The following is an 18,108-nucleotide window of genomic DNA, read 5'->3' on the forward strand; positions in this document are numbered from 1 at the left end:
GCTTAAACAGTGACAAGTCCTTACAGCAGAGGATTAGATTTCAGTTTTGCTGGACTTACCTATTGTGTGATTGGAGTGTGTCTTGTGTTTGAATTTACACTTTCAGAAATAAATATAGGCTTTAAAAAAAAAAAGTTGTGGGGAATAGAAGACAGATATTGGTGTAAAGCGTAGTAGTAACCAACTCTACAGGCCTTGGCTTGTGTCTAAGGGTATTTAGCTGATGACACTTCGCATCTCTGCTGGTTTAAAAGCTGTGCTTCCTTGAGGCAGAGACAAAAAGAGGCTAGTTAGAAGCAGGCTGCGATTACAGAGCCTGTTCTTTTTTTTTTCCCCCCCCCTGTTCCCTCCCCCTCCCCAGTCACCACCTTTCAGAAATATTTTAGGTTTGGGACTTGAGCTGGGGAAGCTTTCCTCTCCCTCTCTCAAGCTTTTGTATGTGTTCAGATTTGATGTGACATCTGGGCACGGTGGAGAGGAAGTGGGGGGTAGGGAGAAACACTGGAGAAGTTTCTTGTCCTGCTTGTGCATAATTAAGGAGCATGCCTCCTGGGAAAGGGGAATAAAGGCACCCCAGGTCCTGCCATGAATTACATGACTTACTGCTGGACCAAAAGTGGGCTTGACAGTTGCCAGAAGGTTGCACGGTAATAGCCCATCTACTGGCGGGAGAGTCGAAGGCTCTTCTCCCATCTCCAAGGCTCCCGACACGAGACCCCGCTAAGAGGATCCACTCTTCCTTCCCTGGAGCAGGACAAAGTCTGTGCTCACAGCAAGGCGTCACGGCCCACGGCAGGCCGAGGCTTGTGCCCCGTGGACAAGGCAGCCTGCACTGAATGATGTCTTACGGAGTGGAAAATAGCCCCGAGTGCTGTGTTTGGGGGACGGTGGGGGGAGTTATTACAACGTGTGAAGCTTGGCCTAATGATGGCATCCTGACATGGGGTTATTGTTTGAAGATGGAAAGTGTGAGTAGTTCAGATTTCATTATAGGAACTGTCGGAGATTTTGTGGTTTTGGAAAGATAAGAAAGCCTGTGACAGCAACAAAATGCCACATATCAATCAGAGTCCTGGCAGCGGATTACAGCTCTCAATGGAACACAAAACTGGAAACGCCAAATTCTCCAGCGCTTATTGTCTCCCTGTGTGCAAACGTTGTACAGTGTAAGAGTGAAATATGTTACATCTTCATTCATTGCTACTATGCGTCTGTAGATTGTATGCTACAGAAAACCTACAAATCTGCTACCCTTTGCTGCAGCAGAAGGGAGGACGGGGAAGCACGAGTCAGTGCAAGGCAAAACAAATAAAAAGAGCGTGGGAAAAGAGGGTGGAAAAGGTGCACAGTAGGAAAGATGACAGGTGTAATGATGTCCATCTTTTTGTAATCCGTTATTTATGGTCAAAATTTCAAAATCTTACTGAGCATAAAGTGGTGGTCCTTGGTTTATGCTGGTAGAATGCAATGTATCTGTAGAGGCTGTAGATAATAAAACACTATCTCCTTTACTTCATAGTTTGACTTAAAGACGTTATTGAAAGTTTATGATTTATTTCTTCAGCACTTAACAAGAAATAACATCTTACAGCTGCATTTGGAATCACAAAATTCTCCATTTAACATATTGGCTTCCCCCCCTCCCCCCTTTTTTCTTTTTTTCCTTTTTTTTTTTCTTTTTTTTTTTCCCCTCCAGGTGCTCAATACTTGCGTGTAGTGCTTACGTGGCTCTGGCTTTGGGTGATAACCTTATGGCATTGAATCACGCAGATAAACTTCTTCAGCAACCAAAGCTGTCGGGGTCTCTTAAGTAAGTCTGATGTGGTCATTTCTTCTTTCTCAGCCCTGCTTTTTGCTGGAGAGTTCTGAGTTGAAGCTTCCAATGTCTGTAGCTGCTTGCCCATTCTGTATCTGATGCAAAGAATTGCTTGGCCCGCTCCTGTTCGTGTTGAAGCCCTGACTAAATGTTCATTGACACGCAGGAACGTGAGTCCCCCTTGTTTGTGTGAGAGTTCCATGTAATTTGGAATCTATTGCTGCTTTTGTTGCTCTTCGCTGAGTTCCAGCCGTGGGTCCCACGCAGTGGCAGGACCGTCCGGTCTCTGTCCTGATTCACTGTGGGGCTGCACGTGCTGGTGTTGGCACAGCACAAGGGGCAGGAATGAGCAGCTGGGGGTAGACAACATCGGCCCAAGCCATTGCCCTGCTGAAAGCTCATTTATGAAACCCCAGCCTCGGAGGGGAATGTTTGCTCAGTCAGGAGGGTACCAGATCTCGGGTGTGCAGGACCGTCACTTTACCTGCTGCTGTTGCTTCCGAACGGAAGAACGGTTCCATTCTTCCGTTTCTCTTTTTCAGTTCGTATTTGGCACTGTAGTTTTTTGGAAAGATGTTCAAAGCTCATTCTGGTTCTACCCACCAGTTCTCGTACATCTGTGCAAATTCAAAAAAGGCAGCTTTAGCCCCATCCTTCTGACCTTGTTTGTGTGTTTAATTCCTATGTCATACACAGGATAAAATATAGCAAGGGTTTTTATGGTAGTAATGGTGTTTTTCAAAACTGGCAAAGTACTTGTGGAAAGCAAGCTAACCTGTGCTTATTTTTATATGCTGGCAGCATACTCTAAAATCGTCCATGCCAATTAAATACTTTGGCTCCTGTGCTCCCAGACTGCTGCAGAAGCTCATCTTTTTTGCACAGTCATTGTATAAGCAAGATTTTAGAGGAGTTTGCAAGGTAACACATAGTTTTGTGAAGGCGGTGTTACCGTTATGTAATGCAGATGGCAGTTTTTTTGCAAAGGCAGAGCACCGTATATCTTGGTCCCAGGAAACTAGGCTTTTGTGCAGATGATTGGGAATATTGAACTGTTCCCATTTTCTTAAGTGAAATAAATTGCATGTAGAAAGCTACATCTGCTGTATCAGATCTAAATTGCAGAAATTATTTTTGGATGATTGATATTTTACCTGGCGTTTTGTAATTCATTACAACCAGCTATACGGCCAGTTTGAAGTGTACTGTATACAGCCACATAGAACAAGCATGAACTGTTTTGCTCAACTTTTGTTTCAGCTTAAATATTTGCAAACTAACTACACTCTTGATTGACAGGATTCCTTCTGTTCCAAAGTTGAAAAGGAAAGCTGCTGATTAGCTGAGCTGAACTACAGGTGTCAAACACCAGACTTGCTTAATTCTTTTGCAAAGCTTGCAGTTGGAAAGATGTTTGTGCCCCATGGACAGGCCTATATAGTTGCTGTCCTTAGAAATGCAGCTATCTTACACAATTAGTTTGATTTCTATTGAATGTAAAGTCACTTACCACCTCAAATTATAGATGTATCCATAGCCTGGGGTGTTTTTATGAGGGTTCTGGTTTTTTTTCCCTCTGAGATAAAGCCATACCCAAGCTATCGTCTTCCTGGAATGATAATTCCTGTCCATGAATGAATTGTCAGTACTCAGGTGCCGATTTTTCCACCACATTAATGCCTAAAAGCAGTAAATAGCAGAACGGGGTGTTATGACAATACTTTACAAGCCAGCTAACTTCCATGCAAGTTCTCCAAGTAACAGTTTTCATGTGCTTGCATTAAAAACTGCATTCAGTTTGTCTTGTGTAACAAATTGTGGGGGTTGTTACGCTGACATTTGTACCAAACCTTTGGCTGTTATAGGTTTCTTGGGCATTTGTATGCGGCAGAAGCTCTCATCTCTCTAGACAGAATATCTGATGCCATCACTCACTTGAACCCCGAGAACGTCACTGATGTTTCCCTCGGGATCTCTTCAAATGAGCAGGATCAAGGTTAATGAATTCACACTTCATTAGAACCGACTATGCTTTCAGCTGCCTTCCTGCTGTACCTTTCTGTATACACATATAATGATGATTAAGACATCTTGTTTTAAGACCATAGGTTGCTGGGGGGGTGCTTGTGCTTTTGTTGTTGTTGCGTTCTTGTTTTCCTGGCTGTAGTTCTTGCTTTGTGTTTGGTTTTTCTTTTGCATGTTTGTCTTTCCTTTGAAGGGGGTAATTCTGAAACATAAATAGAACTGTGTATTGTAGCATTCTGCCTTGTTTGAATGTAACTTTTGAAAGCTGCTTTTGTTAAATATGCAATTATGGTTAAGTTTGGGCTTCATACCCTCTCTTTCAGCTCTTTAGTCTCGAAACCAGGCTTTGGAATATCAGTGAGGTCTACTTACTGCATTTAGTGAGAGACAGGAGTAGGGAGAACTTAGTTAATCTGTATCTTAATCTTCTTGTAGTGCTTCCAGCTGGGAGTGTGTATTCTGTAACAGAAAAACGCTTCAGAGCCCATCTGTATAGTGAAGTTTACAGCAGCTCCGATTTCAGTGACATGTCTGCAGTTTAAACTTCACTGTACTCATCTGCAAATCTAAAAGCTCTTAGAGAAGCAAAATTTTAAAGATAGGAAGTCTTAAGTGGCATAAACTCTTGAGCAAGCTGGTAGGTTTTCCCCTCTTTAATGTCAGACCATGAAGAAAGAAGCAAATTTGTCTCTTTGTGTTATTTTTGTAATAAGTTTTTAAAAAGCATACAGAACATGATGGTTTTTGTGGGGTTTTTTTCTTTGCAGGGTCTGACAAAGGAGAGAATGAGGCGATGGAATCTTGTAAGTACCAGCCACTGTAATCAGCAGAGCACAGGAACTTACTTGGCCAGTTCAAAAGAAAAGTGTAAGGGGGGGAAAAAAAATAATTTTTTTTTTTTTTTTTAATTGCAGCTGGCAAGCAGACCCCGCAGTGCTACCCCAGTTCGGTCACATCTGCGCGAACAATGATGTTGTTTAACCTTGGAAGCGCTTACTGCTTGAGGAGTGAATATGACAAAGCTCGAAAGTGTCTTCATCAGGTATGGAAAACTAACCTCAAGACAGCTTTTAGGGACAAATGTACTTCCTTTAAAGTGTCATTTAGGTCACAGCAAGTCCTGGTGATTTCATAGCTCAGGTTTATTTACTGACTTTGCTGAGACGGTGGCTCTCTTCTGTCTTTATGAACCAATCTTTATTAGTAACATAAAATAAAGGAATTCCAGACTTCTTACTTGTGTAGATAGTTCTGTATCACTATGGGAAGCTTTTTTTTTTTTTTTAGCTCATATCAAAACAGTGGAATATAACTAGGAAGCCATTTGACTTTTTCTAAGGTTTGAGGGGTTTTTTTAATTGTCCAATAGTTATTGTAATATAGTAACTTCAGAGGAGAAAGTTCTTGAGTTTACTTCTCTCTAATCAGTTAATAACACCATTTAAGCGATTAATTTTAGGGCTGTGAGAAGAAAGTGCAGTTCTGCTGGAGGTATGCTTCTTGCCTGCCTCTTTTTCCGAGAATTCTCAAGTACTGCTTTTGAAATTCTCTGTCTTCGCTTACCCTGTGTCATTCGGCCTTTCTTAAGGCTGTGACCCACCTTTCAATGACAATAAATTTGTCTCTTTGCAGCCATTCCTTTCTGTCAGGAAGACAACTCTAATGCATTGCTGAGCCGCAAACTGGAACAGCGGTCTTCCGAATTACTTCAGAGTAGTTGTATAGGCGAACAGGTTCAAATTGTGTGAAGTTCTCAAGTGCTTAAGGCCCTTGTATTGCCTTTTTTTTTTCCCCCCCCTCCTGAAGCCTCTTAGGATTGGGCAGGTGTCTGTGCTTGGGCTCTGTAGCACATGTGTAAAGCCCAAAGGAGTGTAAGGCCATCTGTGGATGTACAGTATAGTATGTCTCTGCATCTACAATAAATTCAGTGATTTATGAAAAATATTTGTAAATGGAAAGCTAATGAACGATTCTTGTTAACTTTGTATTCTGAACTTTGGAGCAGCAGAGCTTTCCTTCTTCACTTGTCATCTCACCAGGAAACCACAGTAGGTTGGACCAAGAATTACAGACTCATATTAACATAAGCATACAGCAGATGGTGCTGCTAATTAGTGTGAAACCGTCTTGCAATGCAGATAATCTTTCAGTCTCTCCTTGCATGCATAAACCTGATGGAGCGTATTAGTTTGAAAGAAATCTTATCTTAGTTTATGAATTATTTGGTTTTGTTAGCCAAGATGACGGTAACAGCCTCGTCAAGGGTCACTTCCGTTGAACTGGATGTTTCTCTTAAGCACTTTTTCCCCACACTCTCTTCTTTTCTAATAAGGCTGCTTCGCTGATCCACCCCAAAGAGATCCCTCCAGAGGCTATTCTGCTGGCTGTATATCTTGAATTACAGAATGGTAAGTTTTGAAATGTTCTGTCAGCCTAGATTTGGGATACAAGGGGAGGAGGGCGGTAGTCATTACTTCTTGTCTTTACAGAGTTGTGCCAGTATTTTGAATGACACCCGTCAGGCCCTGTCTCCATTTTACACTGCTGTGGATCCGTGTAGCCACACCTTCGTTTCCATAGTTTGTTGCCATCCTGTTCTTGCACATTCCCGATTTCTTAAACATTCATCTTCTGAGCTGAAATTTTCTATACTTTATGCAGAAATCAGCTGTTTTGGATAGGCTCAGTAAAACCCTTGATGAGGTGTTTGCTCTGATGAAGGCTTGAAAGGCTTTTCATTAGGACAACTGCAATCCAGGTTTCCCAAAGAAGCCACGTCCAGGGCTATGTAGCGAATACTGTAGCAAAGCTTGTAATATTGAATAGTTGGGGCTCTTCAGCCTGGAGAAGAGAAGGCTCCAGGGAGACCTTATAGTGGCCTTCCAGTACCTAAAGGGGGCCTACAGGGAAGGTGGGGAGGGACTCGTTATCAGGGAGTGTACTGATAGGATGAGGGGTAATGGTTTTAAACTGAAAGAGGGGAGATTTAGATTAGATATTAGGAAGAAATTCGTTCCTGTGAGGGTGGTGAGGCACTGGAACAGGTTGCCCAGGGAAGCTGTGGATGCCCCATCCATGGCAGTGTCCAAGGCCAGGCTGGATGGGGCTTTGAGCAGCCTGGTCTAGTGGGAGGTGTCCCTGCCCATGGCAGGGGGGTGGGAACGAGATGATCTTTAAGGTCCCTCCTAACCAACCCAAACCATTCTATCATTGATAACTCTTTCTTACAAAATCCTTCCTTTTGAAGGCTCACTGTGTTTGCATGGGGAAAAACCCTACATAACTGGAAACTGGAAGGACTGCACCTGAATTCTGCAGTGTGAGCAGACTGGTACAGCTGCACCATCGCAGCTGTCATGGTTGCGGACCTGTGCCCCTTGGGGCTTAATATCCTGGTGCTGTGACATGTTGAGCACGCTTCTTCCCCTTTGGTTGCCTTGCACTGCAGGCAGGCAGAGGACGTGAGCATTTGTATTCAGAATTGAGACTTCTGTAAAGCTTTTCTTATGAAGATGTTTCTAAGTTGGAATTTCGGAAACCCTTCTTTCGGCAAGAAAGTAGTGCAGAGCAGAAGAGAGCAGAAAGTGGGATTGACATCTCTCACCCCCTTCTAAGTGTATAACCAAAAGGAGCTAAAGACATTTTTTTGTTCTGGCAACAAAACGGTCCATCTCTTCTGAAACTAAAACTTTAGTGAAAGAAAAGTATTTGAGAAGAGGGACAAATGTTCTTTTCAGAACTTGTTTTTTCTCCTACAACTTTATAGGTTTAATTTTTAACCAAGAATAAATTTTCCGTTTATATTGGTTTCTATTTGATGGGCTGTGCATACACTTGAAAATCAGCTTTCTTCTTTTAAAAACATGTTTTATATACACTCTTGACATCTGCATTACTGTCCTCAATGTCACATTGTGAGGGTGTTTTGTGCGAGATCTAGTGTCTCACTACGCGGATGGGAGAGAGAAGAGCTGCCCTTCAGCAATTTAGAAGGCGCTGTAACGTCTTCCAGCTCTGAGGTAAAAGCTTGATGTCTTCAGCTAAGAATAGGTAGAATCAAGCACTACTGTGTTTTCAAATTTAGTTTTATCTAATGCTTTTCATGTCCATGTCAGCATTGCACGGAGTAGGAAGACGGCTGGGCGAAGTGGCCTGGGCTCAGGGCTGGCTCGTCAGCTCTGTTCTGAGAACAGTGATTCGCAAGTTTGGGGTATTTTTAATCGAAAGTTGTCTTGTAGGTAACACGCAGCTGGCACTGCAGATCATCAAGAGAAACCAGCTTCTCCCTTCAGTGAAAACACTCTCCGACACGCGGAAGAAGCCCGTTTTCCAACCAGTCCACTCAATCCAGCCCATTCAGATGCCAGCTTTCACCACCGTTCAAAGGAAGTGAGCTGGTGCTTCAACCTGCTGCTGCCTGGCCCAGGAGAGCTTGGCATTTTGTATATTTTTTTAACCTAGGACACCTGCATACCCCAAATTGCTGGAGTGTGTTCATTTATGTAAATTTTTAATAAAACATGTAAACAAAAGGGCATGCTTAAAGGTGTTTACAAAGGTTATTTCATGAAGGAAAGGAGGCTAGTATCTGTTTTGAACGTGAGTGGCAGTTTATTTACACACTTGGTCAATCACTTATTTTTGGTAATTCAGCTCTTTTTTGAAGAGAATTGAGGGGAGAGAGGGACTGGGAGGAGAATGGCTGAAATAGCAATTGAGCTGTTGCGTTGGCTGCTGTGTTCTGACACGAGCTGTGGGTTTGTATTCCTCAAAGAAGAGGCTTTTGCCCAACTTCACGGTGTTGATGTAGCTACAGTCCACTGCCCTACAGCAGCCTGTGGTCGCTGCTGTAGTTGAAGCTACTCCTTTGGGCGTGGGGACAGGGTGTGTGGGGGGTGGTCTTCGCTGCAAGGAAAGGAGCCTTTTTTTTCCTGCAGGTCATAGACTGATGGTGGCAGAGGTTGATGCCCCTTCTGATGCCCCTGTGTGCCTCCTGTGGTTACCTTATTAAGCTTATTTTAAGAGCAAATAGCACAGCTCCAGCATTAGCACTGCTCAAGTGCGCGGCGTTTAGCACTTTCAACTAATCTTTCTGTCCTCCTTAAAACTGGCAGCAGCGCTGCTGGCCTCAAAGAGTGAGCAGGTCACCAGATCGAAGAGGTTGTGGTGTAAGGACACGCCACGGCCCTTACCAGCCCCCAACATTGCACTGCAGTACACTGCCAAGCAGCGGTGACTTAATTGTCATTAGTCTGTATATAATTAGTGCAAGCCAACCTTGAGAAGAGGGAAAAAAAAAAAAAAAAACACCACAAAACCCCCAGTCTGTGGCCCTTTCCTGTTGCTGCAGGAACGATGGCAGAGTCTTAGCACGAGGGAGCAGGGGCTGGGGCAGAGTCTTGTGGCCAAGGTGCAGCTGTTGACTTGTAAGATGCTGCACCGGTGGGTGGGACCGAGCGGGGCCATAAGTGGCCCCTTGTGCTGCTGGTTGCAGGCTGCAGCGCTGCGCCACCACAGGCTCGAGGGGCTCTGCCTGCGTCTGCCTCATGGGCTCAATGGGGAGCAAGAGCCAAAAGGCAGGTTGCCAAAAAGGGGGAAGGTGCAGGAGCTGAGCGGTCAGCAGGGACAAAGCTGCGAGAGCTGCTGAACCTGGGTCAGTGCAGCCAGGGCGGGTGGCGGTTAGGGCAGTGGCTGCAGCAGGCCGTGCGTGCTCTGACAGGACCAGCGCTGGGGAACACACTTGCTTTAGCTGGATGGCGTTGTTCGCGTTGTTTGTGTGGGGTTTTTTTTGTGGTGTGTTTTTTGTTTTGTTTTGTTTTGTTTTGTCCTTCTCCCTGGCTTTCCTTTGGCCTAAAAGACGGTGTAATGATGCAGGAACAGTGTAAGAACGCCTGACTAAAAAAGTTTTTTGGGTTTTGTGTGGTGTGTTGTTTGTTTTTTGTTTTTGTTTTTTTTTGTTTGTTTTTTGAAATGCAATTTCCACTTTAGAGGAGTACCCCTCTCTCTCTCTCTCTTTCAAAAAACTTTTCTGCCTTTCGCTCAAACCAAGAGGCTGCAAGATAGCAGCCTAAGCAAGGACCCTCTGGTTACTTATTGTGAGCGAGATGAGATGAGCCACTCTGCCTTGGCACTTACTCCAGGCATAAGATAATGGAGCCCAGCATGGAGCCCAGCATCTCTCCTCAGCTCCCCTCCAGGGCTGGTTTGTGCTATTTCAGCTATTCCAAGATGTTGCCCAGATACTCTCCAGGGCAGAGCTGCGACAACACCTTATCTCCCGCTGTTCTACTTTGCCTCCAGCCACCACCATGAAGGTCACTTTTCCAAGTGGTGGCCTGGGATGCAGGGCCTGCACATTCTCCGCTCAGTAACTGGAGCATTCAGTATTGCAGGACAGGCCTGGGTTTGCCCCCAAGATCTCAAACAAACAAGCCACAGCTGACAGAAGATGATAAGTAACTTTATTAAGCAATGTGCAAGGTGTAGAATGAGTACAAGCGTGTGTCCCTTCAGCAGGAGGGTAACCACCATGAAGCAGTGCAGCAGGAAGCTGGAGACCTGCTACTATCCCTCTTCTGTTCGATGACTGGCTTCGCTACTTTCCAAGGCTGACTTCACAGAGCTGACTTCTTTAATAGCTTTTCTGTTGCTGTAGGAGGTGGCACCCTGTCCTCAGGTAGGGACAAGCAGTTTAGATAGAAATATAAGGAATTAAAAAAAAAAACAATCAGGAAAAAGTAGGTACGGATCACCTTTCTGAAAGAAGGGAGAAAGGGAGCTGATACATCCCTCAAGTCAAAGTAGATTGACTGATTAAACACAAGAAAAGGTTAAAAGATGCTCGCTGTGTGGTCCCGGGCCCTGAAAAGAGGAGATTCTCCTCTGCCCTTCCCTGCCCCCCCAGGAATGCAGGACATTCACATGCAAAAGGCGCCTCCAGCAGCGCCCGGCTCCCCCCGCAGCCACCCACCTCCCGGGGAGGAGGGAGGAGGATGCGGTGGTTGTTCCCCAGACACCGCATCTTATGTCAGCCGCATTTGCACTGCAGCAGCCCCCACCCTCCCCCACAAATGACTGCCCTGACCAGAGCAGCTCTGCCGTTCCCCCCCCACTACCTGTGGCACAGCAGGAGTGAGTGGTGGTGATTTTCAGCTGTTGGGTTTCATAGTTTTATCATTAACAGAATGGGAAACAAAAATACCAAAATACATCTAGGAAAGGAGCAATTAAGGACCTGTCTCCTCTTTGGCATTGGCAGAGAGTCACAGTCAACTTTTGCCTCTTTCCTCCCTTGCTTTTAGGCTCTGATAGTAAAGAAGTAAAGTCAATAAATGATTATTTTGGCTTGGGTCACTTCCTGCAGGAAATGCACTTCCTGCCCTCCCCTCGCCTCCAGGATCTCATCCCTGCAGTCACACACTGGCTCCTACCCCCACAGCAGGAGAGAGGGGTTGCACTCCCCTTCCCCCATTGCTCTCAGCCTCCCTGCCCACATGCTGGCATGGGCTCAGAGCTAAAGGTTTTGGCAAGAAAGTGGACAAGAGCGACCATGGCCACAGTGCAAGAACTTGTTCAGCAGTGTCCCACGCCATCTGATGGCACTCAGTGAGCTTTCAGGTTGTGGTTGTCTTCAGGGAGAGAGTACAGAGAAGCCAAAAGAATAGAGTCCCACACAAAGCTGGACAAGGTGGTAGTCTTGAAACTCACCTGAGCAGCCTTTCCCCCCTCCTTCACAGGGTCTTGTCCCTCCTCTCAACTTCAAGTGATCTCTGTACTGCTGACATGTTGGCAGCTGCTCCAGCAGGAGGAAAGAGCAATGGTTTGGTCAAGGCTTTTGATGGATAGAGCACAGCATGGTGCCGAGCAGCCCCACAGTTGCGCACAGCTGGGGCTAGAAAGCTTCTCAGCTTTGAAGAGCTCATGCGGTCAGCACTTTCAGAAACTGGAATCCACCTCCACTGTGACCCATGCTGGGAATTCAGTGGGAGGTCTTAATTCTCAAACTTTACTTAAAGAGCATCTTCCTACACTCACCATTTCTTTACAAACCTTTTCCAAAGTAGCAGTAAGGAAAAAGAGCACCTTTTCTACTTACCCAACTGATGGTGGCAGTCTGCTCGGCAAGGTGCCAGATACACCGTTAAATGTTCTGGTGGCTTTGCTTTGCACTACCACTCAGAAAAAAACCATTACTTTTACAGTTGCAAAGGTGAAGAAATGGAAACCTAGAGCTGGACCTAAAAAGGTGAAACCAGGAACTTTCTGGCAAAATACTGCAAAAAGCGCATGGAGTACAGCTGATGAGTTCAGTGTCAAAGCCGTTTCCTCTAGGCATTGCAGCAAGGCTGTTTTTTTAATAGACCAGACAACTGAGAGTTTGATGCTACCTCAAAACTCTTTTTAAAAAACATACTTCTCTCCACAGCACCCCAACATTTCTCCTCCTCTCTTTTTTCACAGGCGGTGCCTCTGGTTAAAGTTTTCCGCAGTCATCCCCTGGAGGCAGCCAGGTTCAAGTTTCCAAATTCAGGCAAGAGCTTTTTCTTTTTTGCATCCCAACATAAGATAAAACTTTGGCTGGCTAATACAGAAAGACACACACACAGATTTGCCATGAAAAAACCTCCTCACGTTTATTTGATTAAACAAAAATAAAATAAACTGCATAGGAACATTTTAAAGTCCAGAGAGACACTGACTTTGTTTTAAGGCTGCCAGTAGCTGATACATCATCTCCTTGCTACATCCTTCAGCCTTCCCTATGGACCACAAAGATACATTCAGAAGCCTCCATTAATACAAGGGTTCTAACATTTTGCTCACTTATTCTATGTAAAAGTTTGCACATAACCTGTCATGCTTTCTTCTCTATGGTACTCAACATCCAACATCTAAAAATTATGTCACTTTTTGTCCAAGTAGAAATGTGACACCCTTTTTGGAGCATAGAAGTTCTTGTCACAGCCTGTGTCATTATCAATTAGATATAAAAGCTCTGAGCAGCTCATTAGAAGCAGAGCACTGTCTGTCCTGCTGAGACATTTTTATTATTATTAGGAGAGCAGCATGATTAATCACTAAAGTAGAAAAGAAACAACTGCAACAGAAGAGGAAACTACAAACCCAATCAACTCAAGATGCCCAACATCCAAGGACTGACAAAATCACTCTGGATCCCGATGCAAACCTGCACCGAGGCAACGCTCCTTATACACCAGTCATGAAGTTTTACAAGATGGGGTTATACATCTACAGTCAATTAAACGAGGGGAGAAAAATGCGTGTTTGTGACACTGGTTTCATGTGGACGACCTCCACTTTGTCCAAGGCTTCCAATTTCTATTGGACTTCAGTTGCAGGCATGTGTCCAGCACCCTCACTACTCCAGGGAATTGTGCACGAACCAAGGGGCGCATGACAGGTAATGCACAGCACAAACAAGAGTCACATACAGTAAGAAACCCCCACCAACTCAGGTGACTAAGCACACCTTACAAACTAGTTAAAAAACTTTTTTAGTCATTTTAGAAAAGAAACTAAAAACAAAAACTCAGAAAGACATCTCTGCCTCTGAAGGAAACACTACGTTGTCTGAAAAGTACTCTACAAACCTATAAAAGGACTTTTTTTTTTAAACTAGTCTGGTAGTTCAAAAGGAAGTTACTTAACTACATCACTACACAGACACTTAACATTCAGTCAGTAAGGCTCTATGAAAAGAGCTTTAAAAATTATCTACCTGAGTTTGTAAGTTGATACAATCATTAATAGAAGGTCTAAGACCATGCAGGTACACAAAGCATTTTTAGAACCATTATTGGTTAAACAATGATGGAAAAAGATGCCAGTCTGGCTCGTTAACCCGTAAGATCACTTAGAGACATCAATGTACATTTTCCACCATAACATTTACCAAACCCAACACAGCCTATCGCTATTAGGGGTCTCCTGTACCCACTTCTGTCACCCCCTTGTATGAGCAAGGGAGGAAAAAAGGTTGGTTTTTTTTTTTTCAACATAGTAATCTGAAAATGTGCTTCTGCAACTTTACTCCACAGGTAAAACAAGGGGCACGTCGCATGTCACTATGAAAGCTGCATAAAACCCCAACATACTGGTTTTAAACTGCCTCTCCTGAGAATGTCTGAAACCTAAACTGCCCTCCAGGAATAGGAACTTGGTTGCTTTGTCATGGTGGAAAAATCCCATTGAGTCAAGAAAGCTACTAATACAATCACCAAGTCAAAAAAAAAATCAGGATCTTATTCCCTTCAAGCATTTGGTATAGCATTGTGTTTACAGCAATCGTAACATTAGTCTTTCCAAACAGGGCATATTGGTAGGCATGCATAAAAGTTTTTCTCTTGTAGAGAGAAGACCTAAAGGTCTTATGGACATAAGAACACTGCAAATGAACATGAAGTATGTCATGTCAGCTAGTAGTGTCGTAATACTGAAAAAAGTTTACATTTCCCACACTTCGTAGTGAAAACAGAACAAACTCAAAAGTGTTTCAGGTATCTCGGTCCAGTTTGCCTGAACATTTGGTTTTATTTACAGATTCTCTAGCAAGGGCAGCTTAATATTTCCATGGGCAGGTAGCAAAAACAAAAGCAAGAAGTCATCACATTGTACACACGTAGTATCTCTGTTTCAATTAAAATGCTTGTCCAACAGGCAGGATGAATCCTTCCCCCAGGCAGATTCTCAATTATTTCTCAAACCTGTCTGATGCTAAATTGAGGTAGATGATTTACTTCTGCAAAGTGAGGTAGAACTTCAAGAAAAAGATAGTGGCATCTCTAGTTGTGCATTTTGTACCACAGCAAACTGGGCTTCAAACTCCCAAGGACTCAAAGACCAAAGGTACAATATTTGTCTAACGCAAGTACCAGTGTTCATCTTTTATACAGCTCCAAACTGTTTGTCTAAATATCTCTATCTTTAAATACCCTATTACCTTTTGGCACCATTTGGCTTACACTCCTTAAAAAAAAAAACAACACAAACCAAAAAACAACACTTTGGCACAATATCTTTTTTTTTTAAACCAGAACTGAACAAAGAAATCTTACGATCGAAGTTATGGCAAGATAAGCCTATAAACCTGCTCTCTTCAGAAATTACTTTTCGTTTAACTGCAACTTAACAGACTGGGCCCATTTTTCCTGCAGTTCCAAGGGAATGCCAGATCCAAGCGCCTTGTTCTTTTTTCTCCCCCACTTGGTTACCTCTGGCCACAATATGCATTCATTTTCAGGTGGTGTTATCCTTCCCTCGCTTTCTTTACAAATTTAAAGGTTTACGGGCTTCCTTAGATAAGTTCTATTTAAAAGGTACTAAAGAAAAAGGAGCGAATTATCTCAAAGGACCTGCATTATCAAGTACTGAGTCTGCTTCAGTTTGCTACTGAAGTTCCTGCTTGAATAGTTCTAAGAAAGGACGAGATTGCTTTATAGGCTGAACCCAAAACAGCCCTACTGGCCACTGATAACATTTTGTCACGCAAAACGTCTACTGAGAGCCACTGCTTTAACCTGGCATAGTGAAATTCCTTTGGGAGTTCTCGTAGACAGGTCTGTCACCCGCATCTGTTGTTCCCCAGCGTCAGAGCTAAGAGAAAGAGGTACAAGCTCACCTCAGCCTTCTCCAGGCCATTTCCACTAGTTCGGAAGATTACTCTGAATACTTGTTCAAGTGCAATCCAGCACCAAAGCCTTGCTTTTTCTTTCTGCACCATGTATATTATGACACTGGGGCATTAACCTGAAAGCATGCATAGCCTGAGAACATGCATGGAAAAAAACAGAGCAAGGTTTGAATCTCATTTAAGTATTACTTTCTAAAAGCCCCTATGGGGCATCTGATGTTGGCATTGTATATTAGCGCTACTTATTTTCATTGCATATAAAACACTCCATTTTATAAGCTACACTACCACTCTTCAATGAGACCAAATGTGCTTAGCACTATCTATGACAAAGATAAGGAATTATTTGGGGTAGCTAAATAGTAGTGTTTTTAAAACAAAAAAGCTCCCCAACACATGAGGTCGAACACTTGAGGTTTAGTTTGTAAGCAAATCCCACTGAATTAAATAGCAACTTAGAGAGTTAAAGTCATTCCTCTTCCTGACAGAGCTGGACTGGGGGGTTTGTGCAATGGCTCCATACAGAACAGCAAAGGGACACGTCAGTGTCTGTCACCTTCTACATGGTGCAGGCTGGAGAGGGGCAAAAAGGTTTCTGCAGTTCAACACAATCCTGAATGCACACTTAACTTTTTTTTAATGCCTGGAAAACAGCTCCCTTCTAGTCCCAGAGAAGGGAGGAACCCAACAAGCATTAAAGCACCGGAGCATTTCTAGCATACTCCAACACTGTCAGCCACCCCGGTCAAGGTATTAAGAGACCTGGCGTTTTTATTAAGACATGATAGGATAAATGCAAGGACACTGCAAACTAAACATTAAAGCTTTTTAAACCAGTTTTCTTTGGTATCTAGATCTTGCAGGCTATTAGTTTTCACAGCCCAAGTTGCAAATAATTCTTGGACTGAGTAATACAAGACAAACATGGACATCTGTCACAACTGTAGCCCACCCCCAAGAAGGGAGGCACGTACACAAGCAGAACTTGAAAAAGTTGAAGGTAAACTAGCTTTCTCTCATACCCATATTTTGAGTGGCCACAGAAATTTAATGACAGACATCTGTATAAAAGATTATCCTTTAAAGACTATTTTTAAACCATGCTATCCTAAGATTAAGCCTAACTGAAACATACTGCTTTGAAGAGTTTGCTTCCTTGAGGCTTTGGCCGAAAGGCAGCACAGTTATTTTATCTTATTTAATTCAGGTGTTTTTCCTCACCCTTCTTTCAAAAGAGGTTTTGCTATCTCATGAATCCGTCTGTCTCTTTCTGGTCCTTTAGTTTAAGCCTCCTCTAAGTGGCAGCTATCTGTCTGCACACATCATCAGGATTTCTACAAAACCCAGACAGTTAACACTCCTTGGAGGGGAAAAGCAGCAAGAAGGAAAGTGCACCTTGTGATTTCTCACAAACTTGTGAAGAGCCTTTCAGTCTCAGGTCACTTTTGTGCATGGTGGCTGGCAAAGAGATAAACCCTTTCCTTGGAGGATGGCTAAGGCTCTTCAGGCTTTTTGATAACGATCATGTCTATGTTTCAGAGATCTTCTCTTGCAAACAGTAAGGTAAATCCCATGACATTTCCAAGACAGAGTACTGATACGTTAATTTTTCCATTGTGGAGAGACAGAAAAGCCCTCTGGTCCCTGCTTTAACCATTCTTGTTTGCCACCAAAGGCCTTATCCAGAGGGTGAAGCAACAGCTCTGCAGAGATCATATCTGCATGTAACAGCTAAACTGGTAGGCAAGAAATTGAAGAATAAAATCAAATACTTCCACGGACTCAAAGTCACATTTTGCTAAAGAGATCTCTGTTCTCCTAAAAAGTTTCTGCTTCTCAGAAAAGCTTTTTTTTTTTGTCCCTGAAAGGGCTAATTTCCCCCTGCCTCCAAGCTTTTAAGGATCATATACATTTATTTTACACAGAATTCTTTGGTACTGCCCTTGAAAAAAGCAGCAAAGTTATATTTTGATGCAGTTTGCCTTATGCTGGTACTGGTAACTTTTCACTTGGATCTGTAGCAAGAGATACATGGAGCTACAGGCTCATCCCATCCTAAAACCTACAGCAGGTCTTCCTGAATTTTTCCATCCAGCTCTTTGGGGAAGCCAGAAAAAAAATATTTTTGCCACTGATAGAATTATTGCGATCCTTTTAAACACAAAAAGGCTGTTGACTTCTCCAAAACGCACCCTGAATCTCCAAAGCTGTGCTTATTCCTCGCTTTTGGAAAAAGGTACCACTTCTGTTCCAATAAATCCATCAAACGTTATTCCCTTAAAGTCTCTCTATAGGGAGGGGCAAAAAAAGCTAGTCATCTTACAAGAAAGTAAATCAAAAGGGTTTGATTTTCCCTGTTTCAATGCTCCTTGTAACCTCTTCTGTTATTCAGATTAGGTGTACTGATAAAAGAAACAATAACTTTCTTAAAACTAATTTAGTTTTCAGGTGAAAAGGTAAAAAGAAATACTCAAGGACAGGTACATTAAAGGAAGCCTGGCTTTTTATCTAAACTTTACAACAACTGCACTAAGCCACTAGAATGAACAATTTGGTTTAAACTTAAAAGAATTTTTGTGCATTTTCATCAGCTTCACTTTGTGCTGTTGGATTACTG

At 43.2% G+C, this 18,108-nt stretch overlaps 1 protein-coding gene across 2 annotated transcripts in view; it reads left to right on the plus strand.

Moving 5' to 3' along the window:
* Positions 1–9,690, plus strand: part of CNOT10 (CCR4-NOT transcription complex subunit 10) — a 35,031-nt gene extending 25,341 nt beyond the window's left edge. Inside the window, exons 13-18 of one of the 2 annotated variants that reach the window (XM_063325252.1) lie at positions 1,697–1,810; positions 3,682–3,812; positions 4,609–4,644; positions 4,756–4,883; positions 6,174–6,249; positions 8,080–9,690. In XM_063325252.1, the coding sequence (XP_063181322.1) occupies positions 1,697–1,810; positions 3,682–3,812; positions 4,609–4,644; positions 4,756–4,883; positions 6,174–6,249; positions 8,080–8,234 (640 nt within the window). In that variant the 3' untranslated portion in view covers positions 8,235–9,690. The remainder of the gene's footprint in view (positions 1–1,696; positions 1,811–3,681; positions 3,813–4,608; positions 4,645–4,755; positions 4,884–6,173; positions 6,250–8,079) is intronic. The other variant, XM_063325251.1, reaches the window with a different exon arrangement.
* The last annotated feature ends 8,418 nt before the right edge of the window (positions 9,691–18,108 follow it).

Source organism: Chroicocephalus ridibundus, chromosome 2 (genome assembly GCF_963924245.1).
Source record: "Chroicocephalus ridibundus chromosome 2, bChrRid1.1, whole genome shotgun sequence".
Lineage (NCBI taxonomy): Eukaryota > Metazoa > Chordata > Aves > Charadriiformes > Laridae > Chroicocephalus > Chroicocephalus ridibundus.